This window comes from Lepidochelys kempii, chromosome 2 (assembly GCF_965140265.1).
Source record: "Lepidochelys kempii isolate rLepKem1 chromosome 2, rLepKem1.hap2, whole genome shotgun sequence".
Classification (NCBI taxonomy): domain Eukaryota; kingdom Metazoa; phylum Chordata; order Testudines; family Cheloniidae; genus Lepidochelys; species Lepidochelys kempii.
Genome location: NC_133257.1, coordinates 24,979,554 through 24,996,382, shown reverse-complemented (window position 1 = coordinate 24,996,382; position 16,829 = coordinate 24,979,554). Strand labels below are relative to the sequence as shown.

The window sequence follows — 16,829 nt, the reverse complement described above, 5'->3', positions numbered from 1 at the left end:
GCAAATTAGCAAAAGGATTAGAATTGTATTCTGTGTGCTTCTGGAAAGCAGTGTTTCTCATCTTCAGAGTGGAAAAAGCATTTGTTTCCAGCTGTGAAAAAGACATGAGACATCAGGTCTTAAAATCCCATACAGTTTGCTAACATTTTCCCACTTCCAGTCTGGCTGTTGACTTGAGAACTGTTAGCAAGCAGATTCACCTGGACACTCCGTTTCCTTTGCTCTGCAGCGATGACATAAAATAGCCATAATCCCATTTTAACGGGTGGTGGTAGCTGAGATATCATCATTATTAAAAATCATGTGGGACTGAAATTGTGGGTGAGATTGAAGGAAAAAGATGGTTGTGAAAATTACCTGGGTTTTAAAGCGTGAGTCACCTAATTTATTAAAATAGCTTTTCACATTTTGTAAATCCTCTCCAGTTTTGTGAAATTTGAATAAAGATAATGTTTGCTTTCCTGCTGTGCTTCCCTCTCACTGCAAATCTGAGAGTTGTTTGTGGCCTTTGCTGATTACAAGATTGTAGGTAAGTGTTAGAAAGTGTATGTAAAATTATACAGGAAGTTGCCATTTGTATTGTATTTTATCTGTTGTACTATTTGGCAAATAATGTATCGATAGAGCCATACAAAAACTGCTAAAGCTGCAGTATTAAGAACAAAGGCTGGGATATGTCAGGTTTAAGGGGCCTGAATTTCCTTGCACTTACACTGATGTAAATCAGGAGTAATGCCATTGAATCCAGTGCAGTTACACCCATGCAAAACAGGTGTAGATGAGAAGGGAAGCACGACATGCAACCTTATCTCTACTCTTGTGTGTATTATCCAGTATATATGTACTGACTTAGGATTTGTATGACAAATTCTTTTGTATTTTAATAATTTTGTAAACACCAATTTACTGTACCTTTCCTTCTTAACCATGGGTAGGGCTTTCCTTAGTTTCATAGCTTGCCCATCTAAGTTAGTTTTAAGGTTGTTAACAACCTCATCCACTGAATTACACCTAAGAAAGTCCATGCTAGGCAAATCTGTACATCTCTCTGTGACTGCAAATTGTTTGGGATTCTTTCCTTCCTTCTCTACTGACTGAATCAAAATACGTGATGGGTAAGCTGACTGATGAGATGAGCACCCATGCTCTGTAGGTCCACATTTAAAAATTTTAGCAAAAGACAAGCTACTGTACATTCCCAATATGTAATTTTCAAATGCTTGTAACTTGTTCAAGCCAGATTCCTCGGGAACAAGGCTATGCACTGCTCCTTTTTGAAGGCTGTTTCCATGCTAAGCTTCAAAATGCAATCATTTCATCTGTGCGGTTGTTCAAAAAATAGAATTCCATTATCCCCCATTCTCTTTGTGCTCAAAACTGGTGGAGCCATTTTTGCTCAGACACTCCAGATAAAAGAAAAGGAGGACTTGGGGCACCTTAGAGACTAACCAATTTATTTGAGCATGAGCTTTCGTGAGCTACAGCTCACTTCATCGGATGCTGTAGCTCACGAAAGCTTATGCTCAAATAAATTGGTTAGTCTCTAAGGTGCCACAAGTCCTCCTTTTCTTTTTGCAAATACAGACTAACACGGCTGCTACTCTCTAACTCCAGATAAAGTCACCCTTGGGCAGAGATCAGATATGGAGAATTTCAGCCCTGAAGGTGAAGTCTTAAAGTCGAGTGACTCAGATGGAAACCATTGTGCAACTTCAGAGCAGAAAATAGTCAATGCCCCACAGGAATAACTTTTAAAAAATACCTTATTTGACCACATAAGCACAAGGAGGCACCTAAAATTGAGCGCTCATTGTTCACTTTTAGAATTTCCTTCCTTTTTAAGAGCTTGGTTTTTCAATCTCCTTAATTTTGCATAAACACTGATATTTGGCAAGGAGCACCTATTAAGTAACACAATATTCAGGAGTCAAGTATTTACTCTTCCTGAGGCTGAGAGCTGGCACCCTGATATTTATATTTTTAATGTAGGTATAACTCAGAATTTGGGAATTTTGTAACAGTTGAATGAGCACTCAGAATTCTGTACTTACACTGTTTATGTGAGAGGGGAGAATATTCTGATGGCAAAGCATATCTTTTTGTGTTTCTACAACAGATGATGATAGCATCATTCTGACTATGTTCTTTCCAGTTATATTCACATACTAGATCAAACTCATCCCTGGCATAACTCCATTGTCTACAACTAGTTACACAAGGGATGAGTGTGGCCCATTCTGTCTTGTAACCTCTATCTCACGGTTACTTAGTATATTAGTCAAAACAAGGTTTATTATTGTAAGATACACAGGGATATCATCAGAAGCAAATTAGGCTATGGAGTGTCATGGGCAATAGTCACTCCACAATTTTAGACTTCTTTGTGACACCTGTAGTAAAAACGTGTGTTGATTTTCTAATGATCCAGGAGTCATGATTTCTTAAGAATGTCAAAACAATTGTACTAATAAAGAAAAGATGGTAACATGATAGAGAGGATATATTTACTTGAGAAGAATTGCATACAGTTCAGAAAATATTAAAATTAAACCAGAACTAATTTATTATATTTATATTAATAATTATAGATACTTGGTAATTGGAATATATATTTCCCTGTAAATATTCACGATGGCCCAGCTCCATGAGAGTTGGAATAAAAATTCCATTAGAATGTTGTATAAATATAGCATGTCTTCTTCAGCTTTAGTAAATTATCTATGAGATTATCACAAAGAGAAGTTTCATGAGTTTGTTTTACATTATTTTGCTATTATAATACAATACTGCCAGGAGTCCGCTATGAAATATTTTAATGGTCTGATAATGGGGCGGAGAAGTAGGTACTCCTGAATTTTAGCCTTGGCTCTGACAGCAGGTCCTCCTTGTCATTATGGACAAGACTCCAAACCTCTCTGTCTCATTTTAAAAATGGGGATAATTCCTAAACTCTATTTTGTTCTTATTAAATGAGAATATCCAAAACGATGAGCTCAGCAGAATGGGACACCATCATTAGTGGTGTAATTAGAGTCTTACAACCAGGAATTGAATTGCCTCCAAAATGTAAAATCCTCATCTTAACAAAGACCTTGGGGTGTTGGCTTGGAGAGCCTACAAATTCAGCACTTACACGAAGCACAATAAAGCTGAGTGACACTGGCTTTTCTAAAGCACTGAAACAATGCTGTGTGCTTCTGGCACTTCAAAAAATAAACAGCAAGGAGCAAAGCAGGCTGATTCATTAGTCAGCCCTTGGAACCTCACAGTTTTGGCTGATTGGCATGACCTTTCTGTTTATTCATGAGAAACGGTATTAGTTTTCTCTAAGGCTTTGTTTTCAGTGCTAAAAGAGCATTTTCATCTTGGGGTAACAAGCACAGATGAGCTATCCTGAGGTACAAACACAATGAAGACACAGTAAACCGCTGGATACCCCTACCAGGGATTGACCATGACAGGTTTACTTAGTGTTAAATTTAAAGTGCCTTATCTTCATTGTGTTTTTACCTTGGGATAGCTCATGTGTGTTAGGCTTTGTCTACACTGGCAAGTGAAAGATAAAACTTTTGTCATTCAGAGGTGATAAAAAAACACACACACACACACACTGAAAGACAAAAGTTTCGCTGATGACAAGCGCTGGTGTGAACAGTGCTTTGTCGGCAGGAGCGCTCTCCTGCTGACAATGGTAACACTGCTCATTATGTGGAAATTTTTTGTCCACAAGAGAGCTCTCTCCTGCTGACAAACAGTGGCTACGCTGCACGCCTTTTAGCGGCATGGCTAAAAGCTGCATAGTGTAGACATAGCCTTCGTTTCCCTGAAGCAAAAAACACACCATTTTTAGCAGTGAAGACAAATTGCAGTGTTGCAAAGCACCATCGGACTAGGGTGAGGCACTTTAGCAAAATGCCCTTAACTCTGAGATGACCTGCAGGAGGTGGGAATAGTGGTATGCATGATGTGCACAATGCAGTTCCAAAGGCTGCTGCTGCAGCTTGCTTGTTCCTAGTTCCTCACTGGATACGTGACTTTGTTCCTACTTATTTATTCAACTGTTACTCATCGTGAGGTGTTGATCTGTTCCATTACAATACTTTCCTGCTTATGGCTGTTAGAAAACATAAACAGTATAAGTTTGACCGCCATCAGCCGGATTCCTCTGGAGGAAGCAAGTCTATGAGGATTCCCCTCCCTTAATGTAATGGAGAGCTCCAATTGAGCCATGCTGTCACTGATTCCTTTGCTTCTGTGACACTCAAAGGAGAGGTTTTTCCAACATAGCATGGTCGTGGCTGTTGCGGCCTCTGGCTGTGTTCTCTTCCCCCAGTTGCCACTCTACCTGCCTGATACTGGTTGTGTAACTTCCTGTCGGCATCTTATCTGAGTAGAAATGTGTCTTGAGGAGGGATTTGAATGAGAAGGCAGTGGCCTTGCACACTAACATAGGCAGGGCCTCCCATGCTTAGAGATGGAGTGGAAGAGAGCCCAGACTTTTGTGAGAGAGGCGGACAAACAAGGAGACAGGGCTGGCATCATTCATTCTCATATAATACCAGTGATGAGGACAATGTAAGTACCTATGTAGATAGAAACAGGGCAGGATATGGGTAGTAAGAAGAGCATCAGCTTGGGGAACAGAGAGGGAATTGGGTGTTGGACGGCTGGGCTCCATGGGTCAATCCTTTCTGTTTATGGTCTGATAGTGCTAAATGATTTTACTTACCTGTTGTCACAGTTCAGGGCAACTGACCTTTGTTCCCTTTCTGTGATCCAGCAAGGGCAGGCTCCCCAGCCATTGGCTTATTTGAGTGAAGACATGCGTCTCTCTCTCTCTTCTGACCTGTTATCTCCAGGCTGCACAGCTCTCTGACTATATTGTGAAATCACCCAGCAGAACAGACTGCCAAAATGGCCAGCCTCTGCACTTTGCTTTCTCTTCAGAGACTAATAACAGAGAAATTGTCAACAGTTAAAAGTCACCGCACAGCTCTTTCTGAGCAAGTACATTGTATTTGTAAGGTAAAAGCATTACACGGAAAACATGAAAAACAATAAAAGAACCTACACATGGGCTAATAAGATTACCAGAGACGACCTCACACGAACAGTGGTTCTGGCATGTGAGCAGTCCTTAAAAACCCCACACAAGAGTTTTCTGGTGATTTCAAGTTCATAACCCATTTTTGCCTAGAACAAGAACACTCGTGAAAAGTTTAGTGTCTCCTGTATACAGTTAGGGGTTCTTTGATTTGGAGTTTCCAGGAGCAGACAATCAGTAGACAATCAGGTTCTCTCCCTAGGGCATAGCTTCAAAAGGTTGGCTTCAGAGGTGAGAATTTATTGTCCTTTTGAATGTTATGATGCTTTCCGGAGATTGCATTAATTCTCTCCTAGACAAGTTATGTACAGTTCCACAATAACACATAAACAATTACATTTTCAATATGGTGGACCCCAAAGGTATTCAACTTAAGGTCATAAGTAGGGCCCTACCAAATTCACAGTCCATTTCTGGTCAATTTTACGTTCAAGAGGATTTTAAAAATTGTAAATGTCATGATTTCAGATATTTAAATCTGAAATGTCATGGTGCTCTAACTGTAGGGGTCCTGACCCAAAAAGAGGCTGTGTGGGATTCACAGGGTTATTGTAGAGGGTCAGGGTATTACTACACTTACTTATGCGCTGCTGTTGACGGTGGTGCTGTATTCAGAGCTGGGCAGCCGGAGAGCAGCGGCTGCTAGTCAGGAGCCAGGCTCTGAAGGCAGCACATCACCAGTAGCAGCTCAGAAGTAAGGGTGGCCTGGTGTGGTATTTGCCACCCATACTTCTGTGCTGCTGCCTGCAGAGCTGGGCCCTCACTCAGCAGCCGCCACACTCTGCCCACCCAGCTCTGAAGGCAGTGCAGAAGTAAGGGTGGCAATACTGTGACACCCTACAATGACTTTGTGACAGCCCCCCTCCCCACAACCCCCTTTTGGGTTGGAACCTCAAGTTTGAGAAATGCTGGTCTCCCCTTTGAAATCTGTATAGTCAGTGGCAGATTAGTCGCTGGGCCAATGGGGTCCATGCCCAGGGATCCCTGCCAATTGGGGGGCCCAGAAAAATGGGCACCCCTGCACCCCGGCCCTCCGGAGGTGTGGGGGTGTGCTCCGCTCCACCCGCCCAGCACTCCTGCCGGGGAGTGGAGTTGGGGAGTAGAGTTGGGGTGTGGGGACTTGCCCCTCTCCACCCATCCAGTGCTCCTGCCAGGGAGTGGGTGGGCAGGGAGGGGCAAGCCTCCATGCCCCGACCCCATTTCCTCTGCAGGAGCACTGAGGCAAGCGGGGGGAACTGCAGGTGGTTGGGGTGGGGAGAGGCCCCCACTTGCTCTGACCCAGGGTCTCAGAAAACCGTAATCCACATCTGTGTATAGTATAGGGTAAAAATACACAAAAGACCAGATTTCAAGGCGGAAACCAGATTTCACGGTCCATGACACATTTTTCATGGCCGTGAATTTGCTAGGGCTCGAGTCATAAGGTTTAATTTAATTCAAAAAGTTTTATCCAGGTTATTATAGGAGATTGCCCCTTTTTGTCACACCTGTAATGCATATTCTTTCTGGAGGAGCAAATGAGAAATGGAATTCTGGATTTTTATCTGTAAATTGCTGCTTTTTTTTTTTAGAAGGTTATCATGTGTATATTACGCCAAGATTAATGGCAGAATTTATGAATGCTGTATAAAATAATACAGCTCTAGAAGAATTTAATGGGGATAATATATAAAACTAAACTGTGTGTCCAAGGTTATTAGGTTTCAGAGTAGCAGCCGTGTTAGTCTGTATTCACAAAAAGAAAAGGAGGACTTGTGGCACCTTAGAGACTAACCAATTTATTTGAGCATAAGCTTTCATGAGCTACAGCTCACTTCATCGGATGCACCAAGATTATTAGGAATAGTAATATCAGAGCAAATATATAATTCACAAACTAGACAAATCTTGAAACTAGGTCTTAGGTGAGAAATAGTGATCTAAAGAAATGATTTCCATGGGAAATGATCAGAAGACCTAAATGAAGATAGAATCAAAAGGCCCAGTGGGATCAGTCCCAAATGAGTCCCAGTATCTCTGGGTCCTGGCATTGAAACTTATTCTCAGTGGTGCATTTTTCAGTCCATAGCTCTTAAGCGGTGGCACACAGCAGTTCCTGTGTTGACAGTGAACATGCAGATATTCTGATTGTGCTGCAAGCAGCAAGTACTTTCTAAATTCTTCCTTTGGACTTCCAGTTGGACTTGGGATTTGCTTTCATGTCAAAGCCTATGTAATAAGACTTTTTTTATTGTATAGAACATTTTTTGCTGGGTACATGGCAATCCTATCCTGGTACCTCACTGCTGTTAATGACTCCTGGTGAGTTAACAGATCAGGAGCAAGTAGGGCAGGTCCACCCTGCAAGCGAAGATGAGATTGTAGCATGGGTAGGCATACCTTTAATCTAGCTAGCATAGATAACAACAGTAGTGTAAATGTGGTGGCACAGGCTTCAGCCCAAGCTAGCCGCCCAAGCACTAGCCCATAGGAAGCCTGGGTACATAATCAGGCAACTAGCCTGCATTGAAGCCTTTGCCACCATGTCCACACAATGCTATTGTTATTCATGTTCATTAGATTATTGTTAGCACAGTTATAGTCATCTGTGCTACAATCACACCCTCACTGGGAGTGTAGACATACCTTTAGAGTGCTGCTGTCACCAAGGAGCATGCAAGCATGTAAACGGCAACCTCATGTATACTATTTGCTCCCTACTTTGTGGTCTGCCAGACAGGGAGTTTTTACTCCTTTTTCTCTCCCCAGTGTCCAACAAGCACCATTTTATGGATAGCAACCTGCTGTACCAGTTCAGAATGAATTTCCGCCGGCGACGGAGGCTGATGGAGTTGCTCCCTGAGAAATCCCGTTTGATGCCAGAAAGTCACGACAGTCCCTTTTGCCTGCGCAAGCAGAACCATGACAACAGAAAGCACACCAGTTTTCAGTCAGGTGACTCCTTGGTTCTGTGCCTTTAACTTCTCCATTGTTTAACTTTTCCTTGAAGATGTGTGATTCCTAAAGCTTGGCCCCCTTCACTTTAGCATGAGGCCGATTTAGTTGAAGAGAAGTGCTCACTGCATATATCATATCCATTAAACAGGTTCTTCTACCTGGTTGGCTTTTCAGAAAATTAGCTCCCTGGGTTGTTTGTTTGCTCTTGTATAAATAAAGGATTTCAGGTTTACATTTTTCCACAGGCAGAAATCAAGCAGCTTGGATGTTTTTCTTTTTTTTAAACTTGCTAAAAAGATTTTTAAAAGCAAAAGTGTTTTGGCATAAACTGTACATTGTAGTTTGGGGGGAAAGAATACCTGAACAAGTAATATACTACAATACACATTAGGAAGCAGGATGAAAATAGGAAGAAAGCAGGGGATAACTGCAGAAAATATTCTGCTTATTAAAATGCCTATTTCACTCTATTGTATTGGCACCTAGAAATCACAGTGATGGAAGCATTACAGAGAATTAAATTAGCTAAAATGATTCATGTGGTAATCCAACATATCAGAGTAAAAATATAATCTTCATGTACAATTCAAGTATTCCTGCTAGGATGACCAGACAGCAAATGTGAAAAATCTGGACGGGGGTGGGGGGGATAGGAAAAAAGACCCAAAAATCGGGACTGTCCCTATAAAATCGGGACATCTGATCTCCCTAATTCCTGCAGCACATAGGTGAGCGTTCTGACTAGGCAGAGTGTGATAGTATGATTACACTATTATAAATGAAAGCATGTTCTGATGTTGTTATTTTAAACAAAGCAGGGGAAATGTGCCAAAAGAATCAAGACAATTTCCCTTTCTCTCTGTATTTTCTGTCTTCTTTGCACAGTGAGTCCCACCAAGGAGATAAAGATCGTATCAGCAGTAAGAAGGAGTAGCATGAGCAGTTGTGGCAGTAGCGGTTACTTCAGCAGCAGCCCTACCCTCAGTAGCAGTCCCCCAGTATTATGCAACCCAAAATCTGGTAAGCAGATGGAATTGGTACAGATTAGAGAGCATGCAGCTCTCTCTAAAGAGAGTGAGGGTAAATGAGTGACTGTTTGTATTTCTTTATCTAAGTTTGCCTTTTGAGGCATATTTTAAAGATCGATAGATTCACAGATTTTGTGGCTAGTCAAATCTTTATGATTATTTAGTTTGGCCTCCTGCATAACATGGGCCAGAGAACCTCACCCAGTAATATCTGCATCAAACCCATAACTTTGTTTGAGCTAGAGCATATCTTTTTAGAAAGACGCCCAGCCTTATATCCACTCTTACCTCCAGATTGCCATATCAGTTGCCAAACATAAATTCTTCTCAGTTACACAGGTGTGACTTTGCTGGCATTGAACGGGTGAGAAGAAAACTTAGGCTTTGGTAACCACCCGAGTTATTGTGTAAATAACATAGGCCAGAGCAAGCGTAGCAAATGTAGCTTTGAAGATGTTAGGGACAATTTAAACCCTTAAATTAGTTTAGATTTTACACTGCTCTGTGTAAGAATTTAAAGGCAGTCAAGGTTCAAGTTTATTTTCTTTTTAAAATGATTTCCTCGGTCTGACCACAAATGGAAGGTCAGCCATTCATTCATCCACGGCTAAGTTAAAATTGTTTGCACTTGTATTTTTATGAAAGGAAAAAGTAGATCAGGAAACATATTCTTTCAGCCGCTTTCTTTGCCCCAGAGGGAGTCTTGAAGGCCAAAGGAGAATTTCTTGCTCTCCTTATTACCATTAACTTTTTCCAACTTGATATTATTATGGCCTGCGTGTTCTGGATTCAGAAGTACACATGGCTGGCTGAAAATCAAAATGTTAATGGAACTTTAGGAGATTATTATTCACTCCTTATTCATGGCCACAAAAGGCCATGGTTTCACTGAGGTAGCCCTTTAAAAGGGAGAGTAGAACATGGGGCTGCCTCCTCAGTGTGATACAGAAAGCAGTTCTGAATGGAGGGGGAGTAGGGTGTTGGAGCAGGCTGGGGAAGGGGCCAGTGGCTATGTGTAAGCATGGACTTCAGTGGGGCTATTCAGACTTGAAGTTACTGATAGAGGGCCCAAAGAGGCCAGTGGCTGCTGTTCAAATCATGGACTGTTTATTCAGGTTCTGTGCAGGAGACGGGTGAACTTTACTCAGTATACTCAGTATAAGTAGTAGAGATACAAAGAGTGGTAATTTTTTTTTTCTGGCTGTTAGAGCAGAGGTTCTCAAACTGTGATCCGCGGACCACCAGTGGTCCGTGAGCTCCATTCAGGTAGTCCGCGTATAGTTCCCTCTAAGATGCGCACCTGGGCGGCTGAACACGAGAGAATGAAGGGCGACCCACCTAATTAGTGGAGCCGCGCAGGCGACCTGCTATTTAGGTGCCTGGACCCTGGAGAAGACGCACATGTAAGGTGAGGTGGTGGCCTGGGGGGAATAGCGGTAGGTGGGAGGAGGCAGTGGGGCGAGAAGAGGGTTGGCAGGAATTTGGGATGGGCAGGGTTGCGGCAGCCAGGGAAAGAGGCGACTTTCCCCAGCTCCAGGGCTGCGGCTGCCAGGGAGAGATGGCCCTCCTTCCCAGCCTTAGCGCTGTGGCTGCTGTGGCGGGGGAGACAGGGAGAGATCTCCCTCCTTCCCAGCCCCAGCTCGGGAGCTGCCGTGGCAGGAGAGAGAGAGAGAGAGAGACCCCGTCCTTCTCAGCCCCAACTATGTGGCTGCTGTGGCGGGGGAGAGAACCCCCTCCTTCCCAGCCCCAGCTCAGGGGCTGCCGCGTCTCGAGAGAGAGGGCACATCCGTCACATTAGAAAGGTAAGACTACTGATATTAAAATATGAGTTGTGTGCTTTTATTTGTAAAACAAAAGAAAGTTAATTATTATTAAGGGTTTTTTTATATAGCGCTTTTATCCAAGGCACTTTACAATAGTTAGCTAATGATACAAACAACATTTGGAAAACTCAGTAAGTGTTCCGCTGAGAAACCTCAGCAATTTTTAAGTGGTTCGCAAAAAAAAAGTTTGAGACCACTGCATCAGAGCATTGCACAGCCTGTCTTTTGCCTTGGCTTGGAGTTTTCAGTAAAGTCCTACATTAAAAGAACTTGGTGGGTTCAGTTTGGTCACGTGACTAGAGCCATAATTCAGTAGCGCTAGTGTTCCCCATGGAGGATGTCGTCTTTGTGAATAACATTCATTCTTGTTCATCGCACACTCAAAGTCAACTGCTGTCTACCACTCATCTCCATTTTGCTGTCTGTATGTCCCAGTTTGTGGATGCCACAATGTAATCTTTTTGAGGTGCACCTGTCGGGTATTCTCTCCAGAGATTCTTTGATGGTGAATTCTAAATGGTGAACTTTTGCTCCTGTTAAACCATTCATTCTACCCTGGAAATATTACTGTGACAAGCAGGCTGGCATTTTTGTTGTTGTTGATAAATGTATGCATTATCTTAAGTATACCCACTATTTCCATTCATTTATGGCTATGGTTATGTATGGCACGTGAGTGGTGAGAACAAGGATATCTTAAGACAGCCGATTATAAAGTCTTGGTAGAAAAAAAATATATTGACACCTTCCTTACACAGTGTTTCTGTTTAAAATGAATAATCACTTAGACGTAAATTCTACCTTCAGAACAGTTTAACAGATTTATTTTTGAGTCTCAAACAAGGATCAGAGAGCTGGGATCTACCAGCTTTTCCCATACTTCAAGTAATCATCTGCTAAACGGGAATGAGTTTTTTTAGAAAGCTTCTCAATAGCAGAACCAGAATGATCAGGTGAGAAAAACATTAATAAACTGGACCTAAACCAGTTCTTGGATGCGTTCTGCTGTATTTCATGAGAAGTGAAAACTTAAAGGAAATCTGAGGCACAGGTAGCCCAGTCACAAGGGAAAAAGAAACTATTCCTGAAGGCATAATTTAGGGGAACACTGTGAAGGACACCAGTGAAGATGATTTATCTAATTATGATCAGTTGAACCTGAATTACTGAGTAGTGACATGTTAGCCAACAGAACATGTTGAATTTTCTTGAAAAACATCTTGCAGTACAAAGGTAAGAGTTGATAACTAAAAAGGAGAAAGTTGACCTGGCTTTGATCTCAAAAAGATAGAATGATAGTACTGGCAGAGTCTGCAAAGTTTAACTCTTAAGATAATTTTGTCAATATCCTAGTGAAAGAAATTTTTTTTATTAGTATATCTTCCTGAATTCTTTTTTTTCCATATATGGCATTTTAGGACACTTACAGGTATGCTAGAATGTTATCCCTGAAAAATTCCCGCTTGCTTCCATGATATAAGAAAATCAGATGTCATCAGAAATAGTTTATCGCTGAAAACAAGAAGCAAACATAATTATAATTAAAAAAACAGAGGAAGCCAAATGTAATTAATAGAGGGCCTGTGTATTCATTGCCTTGCACTTGGTGCAGTCATTTACACCTGTACAATGTGGCTGTAAAGTGCTACAGTTCTGATTTTGTAGCATTTACACACACTTTACCCAGGAGTAAATGACTGCACAAATACTAATAATATTGTTTGCTGTAGCATAGATTATCTAATCTGTCTCTCTGTCTGAGAAAGAGTTAGGATGCCTGTCACCATAGTATCTCAGTCCCTCCATGCTCCCTTCAGGTAATAAGGATTATACTATATTTGATAGTAATTATCCCCGGAAGGCATAATTTAGGGGAACACTGTGAAGGACACCAGTGAAGATGATTTATCTAATTGTGATCGGTTGAACCTGAATTACTGAGCAGTGACATGTTAGTCATCAGAACATGTTGAATTTTCCTGAAAAACATCTTGCAGTACAAAGCCATGCACTAAGGTCGCAACACATTAAGCCCTATAAATAAAGTAAGAGGGAGAAGACGTATCCCAGAACAGTTCTTTATGAAAGTTTCTTCAGAAAGGTTTGTATTTAATACTCCTTTGTATGTCTTTGCAGTATTAAAGAGACCAGTGACTTCTGATGAACTCTTGATGCCTGGAGCCCCATATGCAAGAAAAACATTCACAGTATGTCTCCAGTACATACCTTTCTTCTATACGTTGTGTAAATTGGTTCAAACAAATATTTTCTGATGGTATAATTAGATCCTAATTACATTTCCTGATACTTGTGCTCTAAAAATCGCAGCCATAAGATTCCATTAATATTAGTTTTATACATGTGGAGTCTGATTCTCCCTTCTATTATTCCATCAGTATGTCAGCCTAACACCATTGACTTTGGTAGAGTGACACTGGCAGAAATCTGGTAATATGTGTATTGCACTAATGCTTCTGAACTATTTTTATTAATACTTAAGATTATAAAGAGATTGGAAATATGTACTGTATTTACCTATCCAGAATTAAAGTTTTAAATGTGAGTTGCATCGGGCCACACTAGACTAATATAAGACTGAAATGTTGATTCATAATCAATAAGAGAGAAAAGAAAAGCCTTTTAAAAAGTAAACTTTTTGAACTTGTTAATTGGAAGCACGGCTTCTCACAGCCTTTAGTCAACATCTCTGATGTAACTTAAAAAAGAAAAGTACCGTAGAAACAAATGCAGTCATTCTGTTGGTGGCTTTCTCCATAAATAAAGATTTAATAGCCCATGCGGAGGGCACTGTAAAGTATTTCTATCCACAGAGCAGCATTAACTGTATGCTGGTGACTACAAGGTGCTGAAATCATGTCTTCAACCACTTGGACTTTACTCTGTGAGTTACATGGACACTGTTGTGTCTTTTTTTCCTTTTCAAGGTTGTCGGTGATGCTGTTGGGTGGGGCTTTGTTGTACGGGGGAGCAAGCCATGCCATATTCAGGCTGTGGATCCCAGTGGCCCTGCAGCTGCGGCAGGAATGAAGGTAATTTTTATCAGCTGTTTAGCTAGAGGTTTTCGGTATCTCTCAGGGATGCTCTCTGGCCAGTCACTGTGAGACACCAGCCTTTTGCGTTTTGGGGTCAAATGTTGTTGTTCTCCTCCTCCTCCAGAACTTCACCCTTCCTCTTTTCTTCTCTCTGTCTTGGAGGTTCTCTGACTCTCATTTTCTTTTCTAAAAGCTCTTTAGTGTTTTCTTTCCAAAAATCATTTTCTCTATATTTGATCCTCTCTCTTAGTCTTCTAAAAGGCCTTTCACATCTTTCAAACTGTGTGTGGTTTCTACCCTCCTTCCCCAGCTCCACCTTCTCATTTATTTGGTATTTATGTATCATTTATAATGATATATTGTTAATAATTGCCATACTGCTTCTACGCTGGTCAGGTCCTATATTATACGACACAAAATTGACACTGTTTTCTTTTACTAAGACTGTTTAGCAATTGATTTTTCAAAGTAAAGTCGTTTTGGCCCAGGGCACAATTTTTGGAAAGAAAAAAACGCTAGAGAGATTTTAGATGTCTAATATGAACTGAAATGTTTTCATCCATGATTTTAAAAAAAAATTTCTGTGTGAGGTGTTTGTAGACCTGATCCCAAGTCCACTGAAATTAGTAGGAATCTTTCCATTGACTTTAATGGGCTTTGGGTCAGGCCCTGGAATACATGGACTTAATCATTCTCCTCTAGAGTGGGAAACCCAAAAGCAACTTCATTGTGCCCATATGTGTAAGAACTGGAAGGGAAAGCTGACCGCTGTCTTGCTCCAATGTCCAATCTGAGTCAAGTGCAAAGTGTAAAAAAACAGCATACCTGGTGAAAAATTAATTGTTTTTTCCAAATTCTATCACTTTGAATAATCTTCAATTATGAATAACATAGGTAAAGACTTAAAATATCTTGACAATATCACTTCAAATAGGCCATCTTAGAACGCTAATCCCGCCTAAAGTATAAAGGAGTTACACTTCCAGGACTTCAAACTTATTCCTATTCATGTTGATGGTTGGAACCCTGAACCTAGCAGTTTACTCGAGTGGTTTGTAGCAGTCTTTATTCTCTCTGCATTTTACCAATTTACGATAATGTGGTTCTACTCTGAAATGTGACTTTGTAAAAATAGCTTTGTGGGGTTTCATATTTATTGTCTAAATGACTTCAGCTCTAATTTGCTCATTTCACCAGTAAACGTAGTGGGGTTTTGTTTTAAAGTGTCATCCCTTCACTCTGGGATGATAAACTTAAGCTGGGTTCTGTCCATTTCATGCTTCATCAACTGCAATAGAGGTTTTACAGGCCAAATTATGCCTTCAGGTACACTCATGTAACTTCATTGTCTTCCATTTATGTCCTCAATGATGCACATGCAATGCAGTTGCTGTCAGTGGGAGCTTAATAAACAGTTTGACATACAGGAAGGAATAGAATGCAGCACACTCTTAATTCCACAGCACTCATAGAAGTAAACAGTAAAAACTCATTTGAGTCACTAAAATCAGCAGAAATTGCTCTGAACATACACGCACACCGCAGATCTGATAAGTTCAATGGCGCTATTTTATAGCGTCTCTTTTCAGAGTAGATTTGCACTTTAAACATTATGATCAAACTTTTTAAAAAGTAGGCACCTAATATAGGTGGCTTGATTTTCAGAAGTAGTGAGCACTTACCACTCCTAATGAAATGTGGGTGCTAGGCTCCCCTGGAATTAGGTATTTAATTTGAGTCGCCAGTTTTGAAAAGCTTGGTCTGTTTACTTAATCTGTCTATTTTTCAAAACTCTTCAAAACTTTTAAAGAAAGTATGTGACAATACATTTGAATGTATGCCCGCCGCAAAGTAAATCTTTCCCCTTTTTAGAAGCACAGAGGCAGGCCTATTTCAAATAGAACATTAGGCATAATAACTGCTGGCAGTGAAGCTCTGTTCTGGCGTAAGAAACTTTGTCTGCCAGTATTGCTCTGAGAACTGTACCATAACAGGAAAACGGTCTATGATAAAAAGGGCAAGAATTTGAAGAAAAGCCCAGACTCAGCATGTCACTTGTAGAAGAGTTCATTTTTGGAACTATGCCTTATGCAGTCTTGGCTGATAAAGCCACTTTATTTATTCAGTAGGCAACTCTCTTTAATGGTGGAACAGACGTAGCCACCAGAGTGCACGATGGGAAATACACCTAGTAGAAACTAGTGTTCAGTGCAGGTCTGCTCTTTAGGACCTGCAAATGAGATTAAAAAAAGGTACATTTTTTATTACTAATTTGCTGATTGTCCCTCTGTCCTGTTTGGGGAATTTAGCAGATAGCACTAAGTCTGGGAGGGGGACAAAGATCATTGTTAAAATATGGAGTATACATCTGATGCCCCAGAATAATAACCAGCAAATGAATATTTATAGTTTTATACTAAGAGTTTAATATTACACAATTTGATAGCAATGCCACCCAATCCTTTCCACCCCATAAAACAGGGGTTCTCAAACTGGGGGTCGGGAGTCCTCCCCGCCACCTCAATGCTGCCGAAGACCAGAGCAAGTGAGTGAGTACCGGGGGTGGTGCCTTTTCTTATCTCCACTCCCCCGGCCCGCAACTGAAGACCTGGAGCACCACCGGGTGAGTAAAAATTGAAAAGGCACCAAGGACTTAAAAAGGCACCACTTCTGCTCGGCGGGGGAGCAACTGCTCCCCCGCTCCCTCCCTAGCTACGCTACTGGTTGGGACCCCGAAAGAGGTTGCGAGGTTATTTACGTGGGGGGGTCACAAGCTGTCAGCCTCCACCCTAAACCCCGCTTTGCCTCCAGCATTTATAATGGTGGTAAATATATTAAGAAAGTGTTTTTAAAAAGGGGCTTGCTATGTGAAAGGGGTCACCAG

At 41.2% G+C, this 16,829-nt stretch overlaps 1 protein-coding gene across 2 annotated transcripts in view; it reads left to right on the top strand.

The window, feature by feature from the left end:
• Window positions 1-16,829, top strand: part of DEPTOR (DEP domain containing MTOR interacting protein) — a 129,995-nt gene that overhangs the window by 88,312 nt on the left and 24,854 nt on the right. For both annotated transcript variants that reach the window (XM_073330244.1, XM_073330243.1), the window contains exons 6-9: window positions 7,853-8,038; window positions 8,927-9,061; window positions 13,029-13,099; window positions 13,838-13,942. In XM_073330244.1, the coding sequence (XP_073186345.1) occupies window positions 7,853-8,038; window positions 8,927-9,061; window positions 13,029-13,099; window positions 13,838-13,942 (497 nt within the window). The remainder of the gene's footprint in view (window positions 1-7,852; window positions 8,039-8,926; window positions 9,062-13,028; window positions 13,100-13,837; window positions 13,943-16,829) is intronic.